General features: G+C 38.2%; 1 protein-coding gene across 1 annotated transcript in view; it reads right to left on the minus strand.

Annotated features, from left to right (window-relative positions):
• Positions 1-23,857, minus strand: part of CDH8 (cadherin 8) — a 153,542-nt gene that overhangs the window by 43,068 nt on the left and 86,617 nt on the right. Inside the window, exons 6-9 of the mRNA XM_018086308.3 lie at positions 23,209-23,376; positions 19,184-19,371; positions 16,286-16,539; positions 9,510-9,646 (exon numbers count right to left, since the gene is read on the minus strand). Of these exons, the coding sequence (XP_017941797.1) occupies positions 9,510-9,646; positions 16,286-16,539; positions 19,184-19,371; positions 23,209-23,376 (747 nt within the window). The remainder of the gene's footprint in view (positions 1-9,509; positions 9,647-16,285; positions 16,540-19,183; positions 19,372-23,208; positions 23,377-23,857) is intronic.

Here is a 23,857-nt window from a genome sequence, read left to right on the forward strand (position 1 = left end):
AAAAAAAGCAATGAAAATTAAAAAAAAAAAAAGGTGGAAAAAAATTATAACTAACTTCAAGAATAAGGAATAACAAAACAACATTTGCAATGTCTGGAAGCATCTGAAAGTAGGAAGCTTTAGTCTACAGACACATCATTTCAGCAAAAGTCGGAGTCTACTAAATGCTTTTGAACATACTTCCACCAATAGGAAAGAAAAGATAGTTAGGAAAAAGGGAACCACAGAAAAGCAGAGGGAACCACATCTTTCTGATCCCTTCATTACACACTAGAAATAATAACAGTGGGATGAGATGCCAGTGGATCTTCACTTCTTGTGGATCACAGCACCACAAGCCTAATTAGGAGCCCAGATTTTCTGAGACAGAGTAATGCCTTAAATTGTTGTGAGGAAATAATAGCTTTTAATATCTAACTATAACAACGAGACAAAAATTCCAGAAAATAATATGGTGCCCTTAAGTGACAGAAAAGGATTTACCTTAAAAAATTAACCAGTGAACAGGCAGCAAAAGAAAAATTTTAAGATACAACAGAAGTTCCAGGGCGTGATTTGCTGCTCTGTTTCTCAATTCCAGCTTAACCAAGGGAGTTGTGCTGCCATAAACCAGTCAGGAATCTGGCCCACACTTTGGAGCAATTATATTATTAATATGCTAATACCTCATGCATATTAAAATGTCATAAAATATTGACTTAGATATGCAAGGTCTTATTGTCAATTATGATTAGCTCTGAAATTTTCTAATGACTAGCAGTAACAATAATAACAATAAGCAGCTTGATTGAGGACAAGATGTCTGGAATATTTGGGGGGTTTTATTTTAAATGATTTCATAACTGAAATAAAATAATCTATAGCTCAAATGAAATCCCTCCCTTACTGGTAGACAAAACATCAAAATGCTTTAATAAAAATTATTATTAAAGCAGAATTTATTATAGAAGTATTTAAATGTCATTACTTTAAGAGCTCCTATTCCTTTCTGAGACTGATTTTTCTTAACAGTGCAATTTAATTAGTCTTATGTTTCCTTCACAGATAATATATTATTGGAGATGCTGGATATGAATCAGGTTCCAGATGTGTACCATCAAACCTTTCTTACTTCCATACCTTCAGAAATAAGCAAAAAGATGTCCCTACACATCAGTATGAACCTTTAAAAAAATCACCTCCTTTGTTTTTCAGCCAGAAAATAATGTCATCTTTTGCTATCCAGCACCTTTCCTAGAAGCTCAAAGCACGCTATCCTGAGTAGAGTCTTTATGCTAGATAGAAAGATGCTTAAAGAAGATTGTCCAAAGTTATATTCAGTTACAAACCTCTACTCTGACCTACTCTTATGCTTCAGCCTCACAGAAAAACCAGGAGATTTTAGACAGTGACATTCCACTCAAAGTTGATGAATTCAGTTTACCAAACAAGATGAATATTACCCAGTGTTTCTAAGATTAATCTTATTTTCTTTAGAGCTTTGGAGTCAACTGTTCAAAGTGCAGATGGTCAGCTGGTAGTTGTTCAGAGTAAAGATGCCCTCACTTTGTTAATATAATATGTATATTGTCAGCTTAGCCATGCCTCCAGATTTCATCAAAGTAACTTAACATGCTGTGCATGAATTAGTCACTAATCTGTGCACATTTCCACTAATGAACCTTGTATTCCTTACATGAATCCCTCTGTTTCATGCCCCAGGAATCCTTATTTCCTTCTAAGACACCACCTAGTAACCCAACCTTTTGTGTATTAAACTTTGAACAGTGTCCTGACTCCAGTTTGTCTTGTGAAATGAATATTTGCAAGCCTAGAACCAGGATGTCTTGCCTGCCCTTGTAACGCCAGCAAATCAGAAATGAAATATTTCAGACTGTTCATGCAAATCTCTGTCCTTTTCCTCGCCATAATGACGTTTATTCCCTTCTCTGACATATTTTTTTTTGCACTGAATTACTCAGATGCTTTATTCACAGCTACCTTACATGCTTCCCTCTGAACCAGAGGCATCTAACTTCTGCTCAGCATCCCATACCTGAATTTTAACCTGAACCATTGAGGCCATTTTATACAGTAAGTACACTCCATTCCCACTCTGTTTCCTCCTCATATGGCCACTCCCATGCTGTTATCCATGTGGATCACCTCTCCTGCTGTTCTTGACCTGTGCAAAACACTAATTGGAAACTTTGTGCTATGTTTGAGAACACTTTCATAGCTGAGAACTGCAAAGTGGCCTGACAGGATTCACCAGCCTTCTACTGCCCAGTGGCAAACGCTCAGTGACCCATTAGGATCTATGGAGTTCTGTGTAACCCTGTAGTTATGTGCAAATGAATAAAAACTACCTTAGTAAATTCTGTGTTTCAGCGTAAAAATGATGGATTATCTAGTTTGAGTTCCACTAAGCCAGAGCAAAAAGGGTCAAGCAGAAAAGGTTAATATTCCTGAGCTTCTCCTGTTTAAACCTCCATAAAGGCTTCCTTTCCCTCTCTTCCTCAAACTCACTGAAATTTACTCAGCCCTAAATTAAAGATAATTTATATGATGCACCAAAGTAACTCCCTAAAATGTTAGAATTATTGCTAATAATACCTATAGTAATTTTTACAATAAAATTAAATAAATGAAAGCATGAGCAAAGGTATACATGGCATTAAAAAGTAGATTGTAGCTGAAGGATTATTCTGAAGAACAGTTATGTCTCTCTTCCTTTTTAATTAGTGTCCTTGTATTTTTTAAAGGAATACACAATATAGATAACTTTAGCAGAGCGTGTGCTGGGTGATGATTCAATTATTGTATTTATATTCTTGGTAAACCATAAAGAGTCTTTCTGGCTTTATGCCCTTTCCCATTAGGTGACAAAATTGCCTCATTCTTCTTCATTTCTAAAGAATGCCGTTGGTATGGGTAATTACCTCTGTCAGACAGAGCCCACAGCTTTGTCCTTGAGACTCCTCTGCTCTGTGCCTGCAAAATATTTATTGTGGGCAAATGGCCATTTACATTTCAGATCCTGTCCAGATTTTCATCTCATGCTTTGACCAATTACTCACAAGGATTTCTACTAGTTGTGGCAGTCCTGCCACTCCTTGGGCAGGGGCTGAGCCTGCCACAGGAATGCTGCTTGTTTGGCACCTGAACCTGAACACCAAGACTCATTTGACAAAGCAGTCAATCACAGTGAAAAGAACAGCTCTGTGACTGCAGTGCCTGCAGAATAAGGAGAACAGAAATTCCATTAAAACCCTTCATTCAGAGATTTAAAACTTGGCTGAAAGCATGGCTCTAGGTTAATAGAAATATCCTCTCCCAAGCAGTCCTGCTCTGGCTTTAGAATTCCCCAGGGACTGCTCTGTTGTGTCTGTGTGTGTGATGCAGAGAGTGAGAATCACAGAATCATGGAATGGTTTGGGTTGGAAGGGACCTCAAAGACCATCTTGTTCCACCCTGCCATGGGCAGGGACACCTTCCACTAGCCCAGGTTGCTCCAAGCCCCATCCAACCTGGCCTGGTACACTTCCAGGGACCCAGGGGCAGCCACAGCTTCTCTGGGCAACCTGTGCCAGGGCCTCCCCACCCTCTCAGAGAACAATTTCTTCCCAATATCTAATCTAAGAAGGGTAAGTTTTAGGAGAGCCTTCTTGCAACCTGGCACAACAGAGCAAACATATCCACACTTCATCCCTGTATTTCCCAGTATGTCTGAAAAGGCTGGAGTCTAAACTCATTATAGAAGGACCTGTCTGTGCCTGAATATCCTCATGGTAGTACCTTAAAAAGGGTCACCAAGAAGGGTCACCTGAAGGCAGGCTCAGGAATGCAGTGTCACAACACACCCAGGAGGAAAATAAAAACCTTGAGCAGCTCACTCAGTGTTACATCAGGTGACAGAGAGCTCGGGGATTTTAAAGGGATCATCTGTCTTTAAAGACAGTGACCTGACTTGCTGTTATTTTTTGGTGTGTTTGTCACTGAGGCTGTCAGTGGGAATATGTTCAGAAGGTTTTACTCGTTGCAACCTATGGTGTCATTCAATGAAGCTCCACCATGTAATACACATATTCTTGGGAAGAGGATTACCTCACTTTTTAAAAAGAGAATTTCAGAGAAGCACTGCTAATAGTGAAGGCATTACAGTACACTTCTTGTTTTCAAAGAATTCACTAGAATCCTGTACCTCAAGCAGACCTGAGCTACAGCTTAGGGATGACTATGTGAACATCAGGACATTCATATTTAATTTGGAGGAATGTTGTGCAGTCAAATTAGGTTGCTGCTTTCTTGCCTAAGTTAAACCAGCTTCTCTAAGTCTTTCCTTTGGTTTCAAACTCCATCAGTTCTCCATTTATCACTGCTGTTATATCAATTAACCAGCAGTGGCTGAAGGACAGGGCCTTTCCTTAGTATTAATGAGTCACACAGTGAGTGTGCTAGAGAAGTGTCTGAAACGTGGCTGTTACAGCTGATAGAAGATGGAAATGGAAATCCACAGAGCTGGAGGCTTAAAGAAGATGGAGTTTAATTATTATATGCCTTATACATGTCTGGCAATCTGGTTGCTTGAATGATCAGTGATTCTGAACTCCATTCAGAATCTGTGTGAACTGGAGCAAAAATGTTCTAATAAATAAGTCATGGCTATTTGATTTTCTCTTCCTAGCTGACTAACATTGACAACACATAACGTGGTAAGTACTGCAAAACCTGTCCAAGAAACTGGGAGAATGCTGAGGAGGTTAACCCAGCCTGAACCCTGCTCTGCTTCACTGCCCAGCAAAATTGCCAACCAGTTAATGCAAACAACACAAGCATGTCAGTGTGAGCAGTAGTTACAGCTATAATTGTAACCTGCACAACTAAAAATGTATTTGTGTGTTCAGAAGAATGGGATCACACCTGACTATTAGGATCCTGACTTCACTGGGTTTTCCTGAATGGTAGAAAATTCATTTCAAACAAGTACCAAAGAACCAAAGATGTGATGAGCCTTTGTACAGACAAAAAAGATGCACCGAAAGAAATGTCTGTAATTTGATCATTCACTCTTACTGCACTGCAATTCAGGCTCTCAAAAAATACTTGCACATGCCCAGAGATTTCTGTCCTGTTGAGGGTATAGCTCCAGAGAGCCCAAACATGTGAGCAGCACATTCAACCTTGACTTATAAAGCAAGACTATCCAGCCCTGTTCTCTCAAACATTTAGAGAAAATAAACCTCCCACCCCTGGCGTGCAACTTTAGGCTCATGGAAGTCCCAGCTACACCACAAACCAATGAGAAATCTCATTAGTCCAATATTTAAAGTCCAGAGTCAGTGACAGAAAACAAAGATCACCCTTTGTATCCACAGAACACAAAGGTACATTCTCAGGGAATCATTTTGCCTGGGAACCTGCTTCCTCTAGCCTGGAATTGCCTGGATGTTCCTGCTCCTGTCCATTCACCAGAGCAAACCTGGATGAATGGCAACGTAAAAAGAAAATTTCAGAATCAATTCACAGGTTCAATAACTTTCAATCTCACCCTTGCCATGAGTGTTAATACCTGTATTTCTTCTGAGCACCCTAAGCCTGTATTTCAGGGGGATCTTCCAAAGATGTCAAAATTCTTTCTAATATTATCTTCTCTAAAAAATCCTTGTGACAGAATTCATCAACACAGAGGAGTCACCACATGACCAGAGCGGAAAAAACATTGAACAACAAAGAAGCAAAAAATATTCTGATAATATAAGAAAGAAATTTAAGAAACAATACAATACAAAAAAGCATGCAAAAGAAATGGCATATTTAGGAGTAGACAGGTTTAAGTGTAGCAGCTGAGAGGACCAAAGCAGCAGAAGGCATTTAATGGAAAGTGTCTAACTAAATGTGAAATAATGAAACCACCACCTAAACATCACCTGTATCACCTAAATGTCACCTGTACCATGTTCATCACATTCAGTTCATTCTTTTTCACACATAGCTCTTTGCATTGTTTCATCTTTAGTAACCACAAAAAGATTCAGGTGGAGGAAATATTTGAAGAATTAGCATACAAGTGTTAAGGAAACTTCCCAGTGTGACCATTCACTGTCCCTGGCAGTCACAGTGCCACCCCTCAGACTGTTCCTCAACACACCCAGAGCACAGTGTCCTTACTGTGCTTTGATTAATGGGCACAAAGCTCTGTGCAACTTCTTTACATATTTTGGGAACCAATGCAAAAGTTGGGCAAGTATCTGAGGGAAAGCCACTCAAGGCAGCTGTTCCTTAGTTTGTTTTTACAATTGCCCAAAAACAGAGGCTGCAGAAAACTGGAAACTCCTTCCCAGGGGCTGGAAGGACCCTGCTAATAATGGGAAAGTAAAGGAGGGAAACAGCGCTATCCAAAATGTCTCACCTTGCATAGGTCTCTGAATACAATGGTAATGCTATTTGTCACTAATAGCAGGAGTTTGTTCTGAACAAGAACTGGCCAGATTTCCTACTTCTGTGAATAGGAAAAGAAAATGTCCTTCTTCTAAACAAAAAAAGAAAAAAAAAAGAAAACAACAACAACAACAAACAAACAAAAAAAACACACACACAAAAAAACCCCCCCACCACTCAACTGACTGCTCTTTTGCCTGTCCAGTACATGTAGAAAAGAGTCACCTTCCCCACTGGCTCAGGCTTTTCTGTTTCCTCCTAGTTTTGCTGGACACAAAAAGGTTGAATGCACATTTGGGGTCAGTAGCATGTTTAAATTATCCACACATGTTTTAAATCTGATCACAGAAAACATCAGCCAGTCTGGAGCTGAGGATCTTCATCCCCAATTCAAGAGAAAACACAGAAGCAGATATGCTCCACTGAGCAGACCAATCCTGTCTTGGAAGATTCCTACTTAAGGCAGTGGCTGAGGGATGACACAAAGATACTTTTTCACAATAACTGCCAAAAGTTACCTGTGCCTATAGCACAAGTTTAGCTGCAGGTAACCTGCCAGCATGAAGTTCTGAAATAGTCAATTATGGTTCAGCAAAACTTGGTGTTTACCTATGAAAGTGTTGCTAAATCAGGATACTTTTAGGATCTACCATGGAATCAAGAAGAGAAAATCAGTGTCATGGCTTATGATTAGTGAGCTTAATGGCAGTGAAATGGTCTGGTCACTGCCCTGCAGATAGAGAGGAGAGCCCTGAATTAGCCCTGGGAAGCAGCAGGCCCAGGAAGAGGAAATGTTCCTGTATGGACGATGCCAACATATTTATTGTCATGGGAGAGATCAGCAGTCCATTAATATGACTGCCAGTGAAAGCACTGTAATGACACACTTTGTGTTTGCATTCATTCCTTGTGTCTGCCTCCAACAGATTTCTGTTATTTTAGAGCAGAGATTTTGCTTATTACTGTCTTGGAAAAAAAGTGCTAAAAATGCCCATTTTACTCTGCTTGACAGTTCTAAGAACAAATTTAATTTCTGCATGAGGAGCTTAAAAATAACTTCACTTAAATAAGCAAAAAGAGTAGTCTATGAAATTAAGCCCTTGTTTTATGTAAATGTCAAATAATTATATTAGGAATGCAAAAAATAAGCCATCAGCAGGAACACAAATGCTTAGAACAAGATTGGCATTATTATTTTCATAGCCAGTCTGATAAGAGGCAATTTTACAATAGCAAGAGATGCTGAGGCTCCCACAAAGTCTAATGACGAGGCTGATTTCTTACAAAAGTCTCAAGTATAATTATGTTTTAAAAATCTGAAGATGCAACAGGCAGACTTCATTCCTGTGTGCTCAGCAAAGCACAGTTCTGCTAACGCTGCTCTGACACACACATTTAAGGGAGATATAAATGTGATTTGGAGGAGTTTCTTGCAAAATTATTCATTTTATCTCGTTCTTTTTTGACTTTTTGGAGGAAACAAAATGTAAAACAACTTCACTTTACATCCTACTATTCCAATGTTTGGATCACAAACTAATAATTCTGTTTTCCATGGTGTTGGTAAACCTCATGATCTGAGGCAATAGGTATGGTAATTTTATATATTTCTCCTTTTAAAACATTGAGATTATTAATTGGTTAGATATTAAACTGGGAAAATGTGTCCTGTGAAACCAGACCTTCCTTTCTTTCCTTGTGTAGTTTGGTTCCCTGTGTTGGATTGGTTTTCCTGCAAGCACAAACTGTTCCTGCTAATTTATCGACGTAGTGTTTGTCCTCAAGACATAACAGGAATTACCAGGGCACTGTTTGCACTACTGGCAATGAAATACAGTAGTGAAATGAAATTACTGAGGTGGGTCGTAGGAATACAGGTTACAAAGGGTGTAAGTTGAGAGTATAGTTTACACCCAAACCCACCTTTCTACTTATGTCTTCCATTTTGCTTATAGGTCATGGATTCCTAAAACTTTTGGGTTTGCAAAGAAGTACCACAGAAAGAAATATTAGACGAAAAAATGGGCTAAATAAACATATTTTATCCCCCAATTTATTATGCTCATAGCTGCAGTCCTATGAAACCACATTAAAAATTCTGTATCAAAATACTACCTCCTTAAAAAAGATACTCGGGGGAAAAGCAAACATTCACATCACCCTATTTTCTCCATGAGCAGCACTGATCATCAGGCTCTGAAGACATATATCCTTACAACCATGTGTCCAGTGGGTATGCACAGGAGTTGTGCCTACCCACTGACTGCAGAACAGACACATCAGCAGAAACCTTGCCAGGGTTTGTGTCTCAGTCCAGGGGATGACACGGGATGAGAGCCCGACATTCCCAGACATTCCCAACGTGTTCATTTGCTGCAACATGTTTATGTCAAATGCACAGAGTAAAACACAGTGCTAATATTAATAATAAATTACACTGTCACGTGTGATCCTGTCAGCAGCGCTTGCAGCTCCAAATTAATTAAGAATTCCCCTTGATTAGGATCCCTGACCCCCATACCCAGGCAGGGCACTCCTGGCTGACTCAGGTGTGCAGAGCACTGGCATTGGGTTTGTGGGCCTGAACAATCCAGGTTCTTCTCTATTGCTGTGTATGAGTAAACTTATCCATAGGTATCCAACGGGACCACTTTCATGCAACATTACCCCTGTGCTTAATCATTTATGGCACTGAAACATAATAGCACTCAGCGTTAAGAGCGTCTGGGTTGAGCCCGCAATTTACCTCTACGACAGCAAAGCTTTAATTTTCTTCTGTCTTAATACAACTAACTAGTTATAAGGCTTTGGTTTGGGCTTTCTAAACCATTTTTTTTAACATTTACCCTGTACACCCTGTACTTAAGTACTCGTCTGTCTCTTCAAAACCTTGACTAACATATTCACTGCAAAAAAACCACCAAAACAAACAACAAAAAACAAACCCCCCAAAATTGGAACTTGCACAGAAAGTAAGTTTTCTTTCAATAATTTAAGCACACAGTATGTTTTACTTTACTGATTTCTATAGTTTCCACTGTTAAAATCAATTCTAAACCCAATGGAACTAACAGCACACAAATACTTACTAGTTTCAGTAGCTACAATAGTGATGTTGTGCCACGTACTCGTTTCTCTGTCCAGTGGTGTTGCCAAAGTTATTTTCCCGTCTTCTGCATTGATGTTGAACTGTCTCTCAAGGTCAGTGTGGCGATCAATGGAAAACCTGCAAAACAGACATCCCTGTAATCTACTTAATGAAGTTGGTGTAATCCATACAGTCACAGGACAATTTAGGGAGCCCTCTGAGAGCTGCAGTTTTGTAGCCAAATGGATTGAGAAGCTTAAGAGCGCAATAATTTATAAGACAAAATGACAAACTGAGGCTAAAAAAACTTAATAATTATTGCCCAAGGAGTAATTAGCTGTATACCCAGTGTGAAGGTCATAAAATGCCCTCAGGTTCACTGGGTAAGATCTTTGAAAAACAGCAATGATCAAGAGTTAATTACATAATCCATCACATTTATTAGACAGTTTCTATGGTATTCCACAGTAAATGATGATAATTTCAACAGTAACGCATTAAGCACACAAAAGTGGTGGGTTTCGTGGTTATTGTAAAAAAAAGCTGAATAATATTATTTTACCAACATATTTCAGATTAATGAAGCATGAACTATTCCCCGAGCACATTAGTTGGTTATGGTTCAAGCAGCTCCATGGGCAGAACGCAGTCAGTGAATCACCATTTTCCTATAAAGCACTGCAAACGCTGAAGGGCTGATTGTTTTATGGATTGACATCACTGATTTTTAACAAAACAAGCTTCATCTGACAGGCAGTCACAGTTTGCAAATGTGGGTGTCCAGGTAAATTATGCAGCCTAAACAGAGGCAGCCTGACAAGGCGACAGAGCTGTGGTAGATTGGTCCAACGGTGCATTAAGCAGGATGATGATTTAAAGCTCAGAACTGGATCTCCAGGAAAGCTTTTATGTTTGTCCATTTTCACAGAGTTATTCTATTAATGAATTATTTGCAAAAAGAAACTAAATGGCAAAATTGAGCCCTCAATTTTTAGACAAGGAGAGGTAGGGAACGAGGGAGCTCAGTGATAAACTATTGATACGGTTCAACAAAAATTGATTTCAAGGGGTTTTACTGAATCCTGATTGTGGATTTATACAAAAGCCTTTCAAGCCTTTGTGTCTGTGTATTACACAACTAACAGCATGCACTGACAGTTTTTACATCTGTTCTGCATTGTATCAAGGCATAATAGAGTGAGCTGGGATATGGTATCAGCCTGGATTACATTATGGAGTGGTCAGAAAAGGGACTCAAGACTGTCGGTCTCTCATCACATTTCTACTTTTTGCAAGTACACTGTTCAAATTCACTGATAAAAGAACAAGAGTATATTTTGCTACAGTGACAATGGCACAGTTATCTAAAAATCAGCTATTCCATTCTGGTTTATGCTTTATCATAAGCAATTTCCAAAAAAAAATCTGATTCGGCTGTTCCTTTATGTGCTACAATAAACACATTCTGATGAACTCAATCTCACTCCAGCCTGACACAATTGATTTTAACAGACATAGCATTAGGATCTGATTTCAAAGCTTGGGATTATTGTGTTCTTTTTTTTTTTTTTTACTTCAGTGCCAGATATTTTCATATTTAGAATGAAAGTTACATTACAATTAGGTTGCTTGTGCAATGCATTCTGCAAGACACAGCTCACTTTCAAAACCTTAGTTTTTAATTATGAAAATTTATCAAAACGTTTAAAGATGTATTGCTAAAGATCAAGGGTAGTGTGATAACACTGTAAAGTCATTAACAACTTAAGAGTGAAAGCCCCAGTTTAACTAGGAAATGGGATTTTTTGGATATTTACTTGTTCTGTTTTTAAGTTCTGAGAAGAACTAGTTTCACTCAGTTAAAAATTACTAGTTTGGTAAGAAGAGTACCAGAAAAAAATGAAGTAAAATTACAAATATCTGTGCCTAAAGCTTGGCACATGCATCTGTATTTGGACATTTAAGTAAACTGATTTTGTAGTGAGCTCCACATACTCAGTGCTCAATGGTTTAATGGGAATTGTACTAAACTCAGCACTTCTGAAAATCAGGTCACCTGTGTGGAAGAATAAAGCTGTAGGTGCCTAACTTCAGGCAATCATTTTTGAAAATGGATCTTAACCTTATTTTGATGTCTCCCTAGCTCCAATCAAAGTATTAAAAGTAAAATTCTGGTACTAGTGAAGTTAGTAAAAAATACCTTATAGCCTTTCACAGGTTTAAGATTTCACTCAAGAAAATACAGGAAAGACAGTTTTTAAAGATGACTCCTTAAAAAAGGTTGATTCCTCTCTTTTACTTCTTGATTTTTATGTAATGACACTGAAAGAACTCTACTGATATCAAACATTTATGAATTTTTTACAGTCTACAAACAAAATAAAATGTGAAATGCTTGTATGCTATTTAATGTTTAGTTGACCTGGGCTTGACATACATTTTACTGAGAGAAGACACAGTTTTTCTCTAAGGATCAATCCTTCTTTAAATGTTCCTGTTGAAGTTATAGAACAGGGAGTGACACATTTGTGAGTTTATTATGTTGCATTTCATCTCATCCCAATAGTATTTATTCACAACACAATCCCAACATTCAAGAGGAAACGTTTTTAACATAAGTTACAAGTCTTTACAAGCCAACAAAGAGGTAAAACCCCTACCCTGGTTTTATTTGATAAATATTTGGTGCAAAACCAAAAAATTAAATCTGTACTGTCATAAACCTGGGAAAACTAATAGTTCATTTGCAGTTTCCTTTTCATGATAATGGTGTTGTAACTCTTTTTAATGGGAATGCATTGTCAGATCCATAAAACATACATAAAACATATATTACTCTAAAAATGAGAAAAGAACATCTTGGGAAATAATATCTTTGGAAATTGCCATAAAGCCAGCACAGGTTATTGGGAAGTTTGGGTTAGTTTATGAGTCTGCTATGGCAATTATAGGAACGACCCCACAGTGATTTAACAGAAGACTTAAACTGATTCTCAGTCCTGCTCCTGCACTGCTGCTGTTATGACTTGATTTGATCTGCTCTTTATTTGCACCAATGTAAATATGAGCAGAAATCCTTTTTTGCTGCCCCTGCTGAGGTTGGAATCCCAGCACTGATACCCCACCAGTGGCAAATCCCCATTGTTTATTAATGCCAGGCAGATGGGACATCCTACTTAGTGACAGATAAACACTTGCACCATTGGGGAGGCACAAAATGTTGTCTCTAGGTTTTTAAGGCCTGCTGTGAATTAAGAAAATGATCAACTGCTGCCAAAGATGAAATCTCTGCTGATATGGATGGGGAGAAGCTGCTACAGCAAAGCTTATCTCTCCACAAAGAGACACTGAGGGGCAGTGATTTATGGGGGGCAGATGCAGCATGGGAAGAAAGATTATTACTCATGGTTTTTGCTATGTGCTTGGATCATGCTTTATCCAACATAATTTACTGCAGACAAATAGAACATAGTCAGAAAATAGCAGCAGAAACATGAAGTAAGTGCTGCTGGTGTCTATAGTTGTGTGTTAAGGGAGAATGATCCTCCAAGGCTGATACTGCACCCAGAATGTACCACCCTTCCTACACCAGTAAAGCTCTGCACCCAGCTTAGCTAAACCCACTGGGTCCCTCTCCCAAGAGAGAGCCATGTGCTCCAGATGTGGTTCCAACACATGCTTCTGAAATGACTGGGCTAAAATAAGACAAACTACAGCCCATTTTTTACAATTATTAGCCAAATTTGTAAGTCCTTTCCACCATCAGGCTTAAAAATGAGGAAGCCCTAAAGTGACATGCTCTGCAGAATGGCAATTAAGGATAAAGGAGAGATTTTGCTGCTTGGTTTTAAAAACAACAGGTAAGGAAAAGTATCATAGAGTCATAGAACATCCTGACCCACGAGGATCATTTAATTCCAACTTCTGGCTCTTCACAGGACAACCCCACAATCCCAACTATACACCTGCTTGTGAACTTCTGAGAGGCTCCACACCTTTAGATCAAGTGATGCAAAGATCAGACAACGTTCCATCTCTTCTAAGCAAGAATGAAAAACAAAGGAGTGGTGTATTGCACAGAGATGAGGATGAACATACTTTTTGTTTCTTAAAAAAAAACCACAGGAAATCACAGAATCACAGAATGGTCTGGGTTGGAAGAGACCTTAAAGATCATATTATTCCAACCCCCTGCCCTGGTCCCACTAGACCAAAAGACAAGTTTCTTGCCAGGCTGTTGTTTAGAATCATTTTTCTGAATTCTTTAATGTTTTGTCCCATGAATTAATATTCATTCCCATGTTCAGAGATATTCAAGTTTCATTTCATTTATGGCACTGCAATACCCTTGAATTTACAGAGCTTTTGTGTATCAGACTCATGTAAAGCAGACGTGGTATTGGGAGCACACGAGGTGATTCATTTCTGTTTGTGCTGCCTGGGTTTTCATAACAAATAATACACAAAAGCTCTGTCTAACCAAAATATTGATAGAACAGATAGCTATTGAAAAATGTAATTTCCTTGAACTACAATTGGTTGTTGCCTCCCAAAATTCTGTTTTGAAGAAAAGATACATTAAAAAAGGCCAGGCAACACTGAGCACTAAAACAGCCCATCATTTTTAGAACAGATTGGTTTAACTCTGTTTTTTTTAATTTTTAATTAAAGTTTAGTATTTTTGAAATTGTATCATAGAACATATACATAAAATTTACATCACATACGTGATACAATAACAGAATAAACACTTGAAATGCACATTCCAATGAAAGAAAAAAAGGTTTCTATTTTTCTTAAAACCTGACACGTTCCTATTTTGTTCCAAATTGGAAAGTAATTGCATCTCTGCCCCCTATTTGTATCCGATGAATATTTTTTCTCCTTTAGTAGTAGAATTACTAATTTGAAATCCACTTTTTTTTTGTCTTAAAATATTTTTTAATGCAAAGTCATGGGAAAAAAAAAATTGGGCTTTCCAGAGCTCTCTCAGACAAAGACAAATTAATCAGGTGAGCAGACAAGAGCAAAAAAGTTGCATAGAAAATTGAGGTCTGTATATTTCTTAATTAGCTATAAAGCCAATACTGTGGGAAACAATTAAATCTTCTAAAGTACTGCGTATGATTATTAAAAGAAGATATAAATCATACTAATTGATTACCCTTTTGTTTAAATGTAAGGAATTTTGGCCAATTCTGTTTCATGTATGCCAAGTGTTTCCATATGACTTGATGAGTAACAACATTCTAATTCAGTTTGCACACACGAAATATTTTTGCTTTTAAGAGTTTGAAAGTCTCTTGATTTATAAAACGATGAACAAATGAAAATCAAGTAAATTTTTAACTCAGTCCACTTTTTGGGTTTGGACAGAACAAAGAGGCTCAATTTTAGGACACAGGTAGGCTTGTAGCTGGTCTAAATTATTAGGGGTTTGGGGCAGGACAAGAAAAGAATTCCAGGGCAACAGAACAAGAGTGGAAAAATAGCCAAGTTAAAACTGAAGCAGGAGTGAAGCCAGGCTGAGATGAGGAATAAATGGGACAGGATGAAGAGGTTGAGGAGCCCAGGACCAAACCAAGAGTAAGGCAGAGCAGGGTAGAGGGAAGGAACTAAGGTTAAAGTGAAAGGGAAATGACTACTGAGCTGGAATAAAAGGAAGAAAGCCAACTTGCTGTCCCCGTGTCTGCCTTCACACACCCTTCCAAGGCCCTTGGCTTTGCACCAGCAATGCAAGGCATTTTCCACAGACACCAGTGGTCAGCAGTAACAAAATAAGGGGTGGAGCCACTGCTCCAATTGTGACAGATCAAACTGCCCACTCTGTGTCACTGCTGTTTACAAATCTTAGTTAACACTGTGTTCAGCTAGTTCTGAAAGTCTGATTTAGAAATGAGAATCACAGAATACCCTGAGCTGGAAGGGACCCACAAGGACCATCCAAGTCCAACTCCTGGCTCTTCACAGACACCCCAACAATCCCACCCTGGCCCTCAGAGCATTGTCCAAATGTTCCTGGAGCTCTGGCAGCCTTGGGGCTGTGCCCACTGCCCTGGGGAGCCTGGGCAGTGCCCAACCAGCCTCTGGGGGAAGAACCTTTTCTTGAGATCCAACCTGAGCCTGCCCTGACACAGCTCCAGCCATTCCCTGGCTGCTGTCCCTGCTCACAGAGAGCAGAGATTGGAGCTACCCCTCATGAGGAAGCTGCAAAGGGGGAGGAGAAAATGTGTGCTCGTCAAATGAGATAGAAACCAAAAATCTGATGGAACTGGAATAACAGATTTTGTTCAAATTAAATCAAAAAGAGAAAAACATTGTCAACTGAAGACTCAAAAGTCATATGGGCATAATGATCTCCAGTTTTCTATCTTTAAAGCAGGAATGGGTTTAGACAAAGGAATACAAAATACATTTTGACGACCTTACAACTGCATGGCACAAACTCAGTATTGTCAGTGCAGACACTACAGGATTATTTAAATTCACTGCAGAGATTCACACTGATGATTCAACCCCATCCAACCTCATATTTCTCATAAGAAATGCTCACATTTCTCATTTTCATTGCATTCCTCTGTTTCATAAGACTACTCCTGTGGCAAGGAGCATTTGGGGGACTTTGAAAATGATCTGAACTGATAAACTTTAACATCATCAACCAAATCCTATATGAGTATTTTCAGAGAAACAGAACAGTGTCACACAATGGGTAAGGGAAGCACACTTAGGACTCTGCCAGTAGTTTTTCCAAAGAGCACTTTAAAGCAGCACTACCTTATAGGGCTGGAAGACACGTCGGGGTCATGGGCCGTCACCTGACCAAGCACAGAGTTAAGAGCAGCATTTTCATGCACTTCCAGAAGGTAAGTAGGTGAGGAAAAGACTGGTGGCTCATCAGCATCCTCTACTACAATTTTTACCGTTGCTGTATCCTTGAAGGGGCCTCCGCTGATGAAGCGAGGGTCGATGTGGGTGTTGGCCGCCTCTACCTTCAGAGTATAGGATTTTTTGGTCTCAAAGTCCAGTGGCTGTTAAGAATGACAAAGATAAATGTCTTTTACTAATGGCCACAGAGAAAGAACAAGTGACTGTAATGCTGATGGATGGGAGTTATGTGCATTTCAGCACGTTCAGTGAGTTTTAATGCAATCGCTTCCCACTCCCAGAAACCCAACCTGCAGATTTTCTAGGCATGTGTTGATATCTGTTTATTTATCAGCCTCAGAGAAAACAAAACTGTTTCCTTTCTTTTCACAAGAAATTTACTGAAATATTCTCTCTCCTGAATTATACCATTACAATTACATATCAGATAAACACTACAAATTTGTTGGTGATGGCATGACTTGCATAGTAATAATGCACTTGATCAGTGCTTTGGTAGTTGGAGATAAAAAAAAAAACTAACTCCACAAAGAATAAATATTTTATTACTTCCAGAACCAAGTGAAAAATTCAAAGAACTAGCAATTACTATTGGTTGGACATGAGAGGCAATATGTGGAAAAATGTAGAGCTAATCATATAAGAAACTACTTCAATATTATTGCACTTCAGGTTCCTATGTATTTCAGTTTATAGGGGTAAATGAGGTAGACATCTCTCAGGAATTTCTTAAAACTGTAGCAATTCCTACTACTGTATCTTTTTTTTTCTTTTTTTTTCCCCAGAAACAGAATCTCAAAACCAATTACTTTATTCCACCAATATACCTGCCATGTCACCACTGTTTTTACTATTTTACAGTTCCATATTAAAGCATAAAAGATGAAAACACGGTGGATTTAAAGGAATGAAATACCAAATAAACCCCAAATCTGTGACACTTTTGAGCGTTAGACTTTTTCATTAGAGGAGATTCAAGTTTGTGTCTTGAAGCACACCAGTATATTCACTATATAATTCTCTTGTGTCTCACAACGATTCAAATTTCAAAGATGTAAATTGCCAAGCATTGGAAAGATATTAAGATTTGCATTATAATGTCCCAGGGATAAAAAAAAGAGGACATAGACATTCTGAATCTGCAATGCAAATACCAGCAAGAGCACAAACAGGAATCTTCAGGAAGTCTGTCAAAGCCTTCAATATGTATATGCTCAAATTCTGTTGATTTTTTTCAGGTATGAATCAAGCTCTAATGGGATTTGCTCTCTCTCACAAAGTCTAGTAAACATGAGAAAAACTTGCTTCTTTAGCAGCTCTTAAATTAGTGAGCTTTTGTAATTATGAATGGTGATTTACAAATCAGCATATTCACAAGTTCCCAATCATGGCTCCTGCAGCACTTTTTCCATTGCTTTTCATATGCTTTACAGAAATGACAGCACCCCAATACATTTAGTCGTGCTTAATCAGAATATCATATTGAAAATTTACTCAGCATCGTCTGGAGCCCACGAATTTATGCTCAAGAAAATCTGCTGGTGAACAGTCCCCTCCATACATCATCTACTGTAGTAGAACCAAAATTATTATTGCTGTCAAAATGAATATATGAAACAACATTATGTTGGAGACTCAGTTATGAAATAAAGCCAAGGGAACTGGGGCAAAAGGCTAATTGCCTTAGCTTACAAAAGAGGCCACAGCATACAATAAACAACAGTAAGGAAAATCTGGGATGTATATCACAATTTTCTCTTTAGAAGAACAAATCTAAATTTAGATAAATATACATCAGCTTATTATAAATCTACAGTGCTGACCTACTCACTGAGAAAAAGTTTTGACAGGCAATCTGCCTGACCTCTTTAATTACAGGTAAAAGTGGACTATTAATTACCTGTACTCACTGGACTCTCTTTTTTTCAGTGGGATGTCATGGTTTGGGTTTTGTTTACTTTTGTTTTTTAAAAACAAAAAGATTCATTTAGAGTGCTCTGTGGTACTTAGTTAAAACCCTCTCTGCCAGCACTGTAAGTTATATTCCTGTGCTTTTTTTGAACACAGAATGAGAAACAGCTTTTTTTATCCTTCCCCAGAAAATAATGACAACTAAATCTGCAATTAATGTTTTGCTGGCTTAGCTGGACAAGTTTTGTCCTAGATATGCTGTCTGTCCCCATATTTCTGTATATAATTGGGTAGTGTTTCTGTTGTGTATGTGCAAATACCTCCCTTTACATACATCAAGACTGTACAAGCATAGAAAAGTTCACATAATTTTCTTTAGGGCCAAAATTTGACACTTCTCATGTGAAACTACTGATCTCCTTGATAACATTCACTGAAATCCTTATTCATTGAGTGTTGAGAGTTCAACATGAGAAAAGGTGGAAAACTAAGCCTCTCACACATCAGGCAGTTTAAGTAATTCCCTATGATTTACTTTTTCTCATAACAGCTATGCAGAAAACCAAATAATTGAGAAAAGGTATTTGATGAAAACCCAGCCAAGATTTTATGGAAGTTTACACCACCACCAAAGCCAAATCTAATCTACTCTTTTGCTTCAACCCCATGGAAGCCCAGATAAGATTAACACACTCCCAGCATCCCTGGATGTCTCCCCAGTTGTCACCTAAATGAGAAGTGTGAGGGACGTGGCCAATACACCCCTTTTTCATCACTTCACTGGCCTGACACTTCATCCATAGAGAAAAGAATCCCTGGCTGGGTAGTTGTATGTACAGTAAACATGTATTTTTTTTTAACAGAGAGATGATTTACCTTTCTCACTCTAATAATGCCGTCCTGAGTTTGTGCATCTGTAGTAATTTCAAATATATCCATTCCATCTCCTTCAATAATATCATAGGATGATTTAGCATTCTCTCCAATATCCAGGTCATTTGCTTTCACCCTTCCTATTGGTTCACCAAGAGCAACATCTTCCATTACTGAGAAGTGATACAGACCTTACAAATAAGAGGAAAACACTAAACATTACACCTGGTTCCAGTGTCCCTTGTGTGCTTTTCAATGTTTATACTTCCCCAGTGCAAACTCTTGAGAAGCCCAACTGATACAACCCACATTTACACAAGTTATTTACTGAAAGCAGCAAAATGTGTTCCTCACACAGGAATATTCAGTTTACTGTATGTGAATGTTCTTTTCATTCCACTAGTCTCCTGCATCTTCCTTGCAGGGATGCTTAGTGTTGGCAAACACAAATATCAAGCTATTTTCAACGCTGGAAGCACGTGAAGTTCTCTCCTGCTGACACTGTTGAACTTACCTTTTTATTTATAGACATTTTATTTACATGGAGTTAGAATTTGACCATGAAACTCTGGCTTTTAACCTGTAGAAAACTGGTCTCATACTTTAAAAAAAAGTATTGTGCAAATACTTATATAACTTCAAATGTTTACTAATTTTTAAAATTTGTTTTGGTTTTGTTTGTTTGTTTAAGCCCTTCCACCTCCCACTTGTGGTAAGAAACTAATCAAGAAACATCCAAGGAAACTCCCCAGATTTATGTTTTATTGGCAACAATAACTTCATGGCAATCATCGCTGTATTTACTATTTGGTTCTACAGTTACACTGAAATCCACTAGAAACTGCCATTCAAATTGTCAGCATTTTATTTTTTGTAACACTTGCTTCAAACCTTTTAACCAAAAAAATGTCCAAAATCTATTTAAATATATTATTTTAGGTAGGAACTTTATTAAGACAACCTCAAAATACCCACTTTACTACTGTATCTCCCTGTTCCTAACAGTGTTTTAAAACCCAGAAGACACATGCATGTTTTACATTAAAAACTCTCTCTGGAGTCCCTGTCTTTTTACTTCTTCATAATTTAAACTTATTGAAGCTACAGTTAATACATGATCTAATGAAACGTAGTGCTATTTAGTAGTTAAAATAGGCAAAAAGAATTCAAGGATGAGATCATGAAGATAGTTTTTGACAGAAGGTTCTGGCCTTGTTCTTCTCTGTCCCCCTGTTGTTCTACAACAACCTGTATTTTTTTCTATTATGTGCAGTAATATTTTTCCAAGAACAATGTTCTGGAGTTGTTGCTTTACCTGTTTTAGACTGATTGCAGCAGCAACAGTTGAAAACAGGAAGGAAACTGGGAGGAATTCACAAACAGATATATTTACTACTCATGGAGCCTGTCCCAAAGCGATTTGTTTTTAACGTTTCCAGGCTAAATTATTAGAGATAATTTGGAGATCATCAAGATTCCTCAGAATATCCATAAGGGCTCACAAACAATGAGCAGCCAAAGCAGTGAAGTGCCTCGGGAGACTAAGTTATGTATTCATCATTTATAGTGCTGGCCACACGTTGTGGTTTGAGTCTCCAGGCACAGCCGACTGCATTTTTAAGTCGAAATTTTGCTTCTCGGATTTATTAAGACAGTTTACAAAGCATTGTAACCAAGAAAATAATGCTGCAGTTGACTCTTTCTACACAAATCCCTCTCTGGAATTACCAAGCGTGCTGTCATAGTGCAGAGCTGACCAAAAACCCACATTATGCATCTTTGAAAGCCCTTTGGTTTCCACAGCAGCGCACGGTTCTCCTCATTACAATTCCGCGGTAAACTGCCGGGTTAAAAACTTCGGTGACTTATAAAACGCCTCTAAAATTATTTCAAAGAGATCACAGAAGTAGCGAAAGTTCATCTTTTTCATTTCTAAAACCCGGGAGGCTAACACTCTGAAATCAAACCATAAATATACATTTCTGTCCTGCCTGGAAACAATAACCCGATAAAACACACAGCTTCCTGAGCTCATTACCATTTATTGTGCAAGCAGCATGTATTACATCTTATGAATTTCGATTTCATTCTGGTTAGGCTGATTGTGAGTTTGATCCTTTCCTATTTTCCTTTCCAGGCAAATGCAAACCGTGCTTCAACAGTATAAAAAAATGTTAGGCTTGATCAGCTCCTGTCTAAGGCTAGAGAGTGGCTAATCTGCAGTGCTGGGCAGCAAGCTCTGACTGCTGGGGTTTAAAAGGCAGAATTTTTAACAATATCTAGTTATAATATTACTATGGCTCATAATTAAATGCAATATGTGGAGAATACCCAGGTTTGTTTCTCCTGATCGATTTGCATAATGGTCAGGGTTATACCAGGGTGGTTATTCCCAGATGGAAACTTGACTCCTACACCAGAATGCACTGAGTAAACAGCTTCAAAGGCAGTACCTTGCTTGTTGGAGGAAAACTGATCTTAGGAGAAAATATATTCCAGGGATAGTGCTGAAATCTTCCTGATGCTCCCAGTCAGTGTGTCACTGTTCCCAAACTGCAGGAGAACAGATGGGAGCCAACTGCACAGGGAAAGGGCCCTTCCACCTCCCTGTGTTCCCTGCTGAGACCTCCCCTAAAGGTACCAGTTTGGACCAGTTGTGCTGCTGATTTTCGGGTCAGATCTTTGTCACGCTGGCAGCCAAAGGCTTTTTGAGACAGGAGCAGTGATACAAATATAAAGGTAAGCTGGCAAAGGTAGGTCTGCAGTCCCTGAGTTACAGGGACAGTGCATTGCAGGTGTAAAGGAAATGTCCCTCTGCATTCTGGTGATATGGTTCATGTGTAGGAGTTCACATTATCAGGGAAATTGCTGGAAAATGCTAACACACAGGGACGAGCAATGCAATGGGATACAAAGTAAAAAATTTACGTTTCCTACTTTATGAGAGAAAACCTTTTATTGTGCAGAGTGCTTATCTGTTAAAAACCACTAAGATGAGGTAATAAAATATATATTGTGCAAATAAGTTTTTAGCTCTGCTTATTTATTTTAGATTTCTCCCTCTGTCCATCTTTATGGGTATTTTCTAGACTACAGAAGAGTATTCATCTCATGCAGAGTACTAGGACAAACCCATTTTACTCTGTGCCCTCAGAACAGGGCAAAAGTGGACTTCAGGTCATGCATATGTAAGACAGAATTAATTTTACATTGATTCCATGAGTACCTTAATAGAAAAAAACATACTCCTAATGAAGCAAAAGTGATACAAAGTCTAGAAGCACACTCAAACCAAACTGACTCTTATTATTATTATTATTTTAATTTTCCAGAACAAGCTGGATAAAATGATAAGTGTCTAATAGTGTGTTAGATTGCACCTGTTCCAAATAAAATTGATCCAGTCAATATTCTCATCCCTCTCCTTTTTTCTTTTTGTCTTCATCTTGGAAATAAACTACAAAGCTTGCAGAGAATCTCAGCAGGATGCCAAATCATTTTAACCTAGCTCAGCAAGATACCCGCTGGAACCACAGTAGTAAATATGGATTTTGAATTAAAGATCAACAATTATCTAGACTCAGACTTATCTTCTTTGTTTTCTTCACTATTACCTAATTAGTCAAACCTTTATTTCTTTTATCTGTTATATATGTCTTTTACTGGTGGGGTCACTTGTCTGCATGAGATGGAAGCAACAAAGCACATAGAAACAACTGCACTGAGAGTAAATATGTTAATTTTAAAAGTCCCCAAGCCCTTCTGTGTGGATGTAAGAGGGGTAACAAGGAAGACTCAGATCTGTATACACTTTTGTGGACATAATTCCATCTTACCTAAGCTCTTAATGAGACAGAGGGCTATTAAACTTTCTCTAGCAACAGCTACATTTTTTTAAAGTTACAGTACAAACCCAGCCAATATAAACATTAAATAAATAAAAAACCAGCTTGAATAAAAAAAAAAAAACAATAAAACAACAGTAGAATACTTTCTTATATAGAACACATATGCATAATGGCACTTACTCTGTGCAAATTTGGGAGGATTGTCATTAACATCCGTGAGTGTAATTGTCACTGTGGTAGTTCCAGAGAGTCCACCCATATGTCCTCCCATGTCCTTTGCTTGGATGACCACAAAATATTCCTCTTTGGCTTCTCTGTCCATGTTGGGAAGAGCTGTTTTAATTATAGCTACAATAATGGGGGGGAAAAACAGTCAGGTACAGACTCAAATTCAGTTTGCAGGTGGTTTTATGGATAAACATAAATATTGGTATCCAAAAAACTGCTAAAGGTCCATCTCTTGATACAAAGGATGAAGAATTTGAGATTTTCAAAAAAGCATAATAGAGGTCACCTACCTTGATTTAACTAGCAATGTAATGAAACTACTGTTCAAAACCCAAGACTTAATCATAGCTGTGTGATAAACATTATTTTTTACATTTTGTTCCTGACAAACTTCTTGGTTGCTGTGGCACCACCCACAGAAATCCATTCATTGTTTCTCCACAGAATTCCCAAACAAGACAAATACACGGGAAACTGAATCTGTAAACATCTGTGACGTTGTTAAAATATTTTCAATGTAGAGAAGTAAAATAATCTGTTGTATATCAAGATATAAAATGTCAGTGGGATAGCAGCAAATATCAGCAATGGACAACACAAT

This window comes from Manacus vitellinus, unplaced genomic scaffold (assembly GCF_001715985.3).
Source record: "Manacus vitellinus isolate BGI_N305 unplaced genomic scaffold, ASM171598v3 scaffold_10_pilon, whole genome shotgun sequence".
In the NCBI taxonomy this organism is placed as follows: Eukaryota; Metazoa; Chordata; class Aves; order Passeriformes; family Pipridae; genus Manacus; species Manacus vitellinus.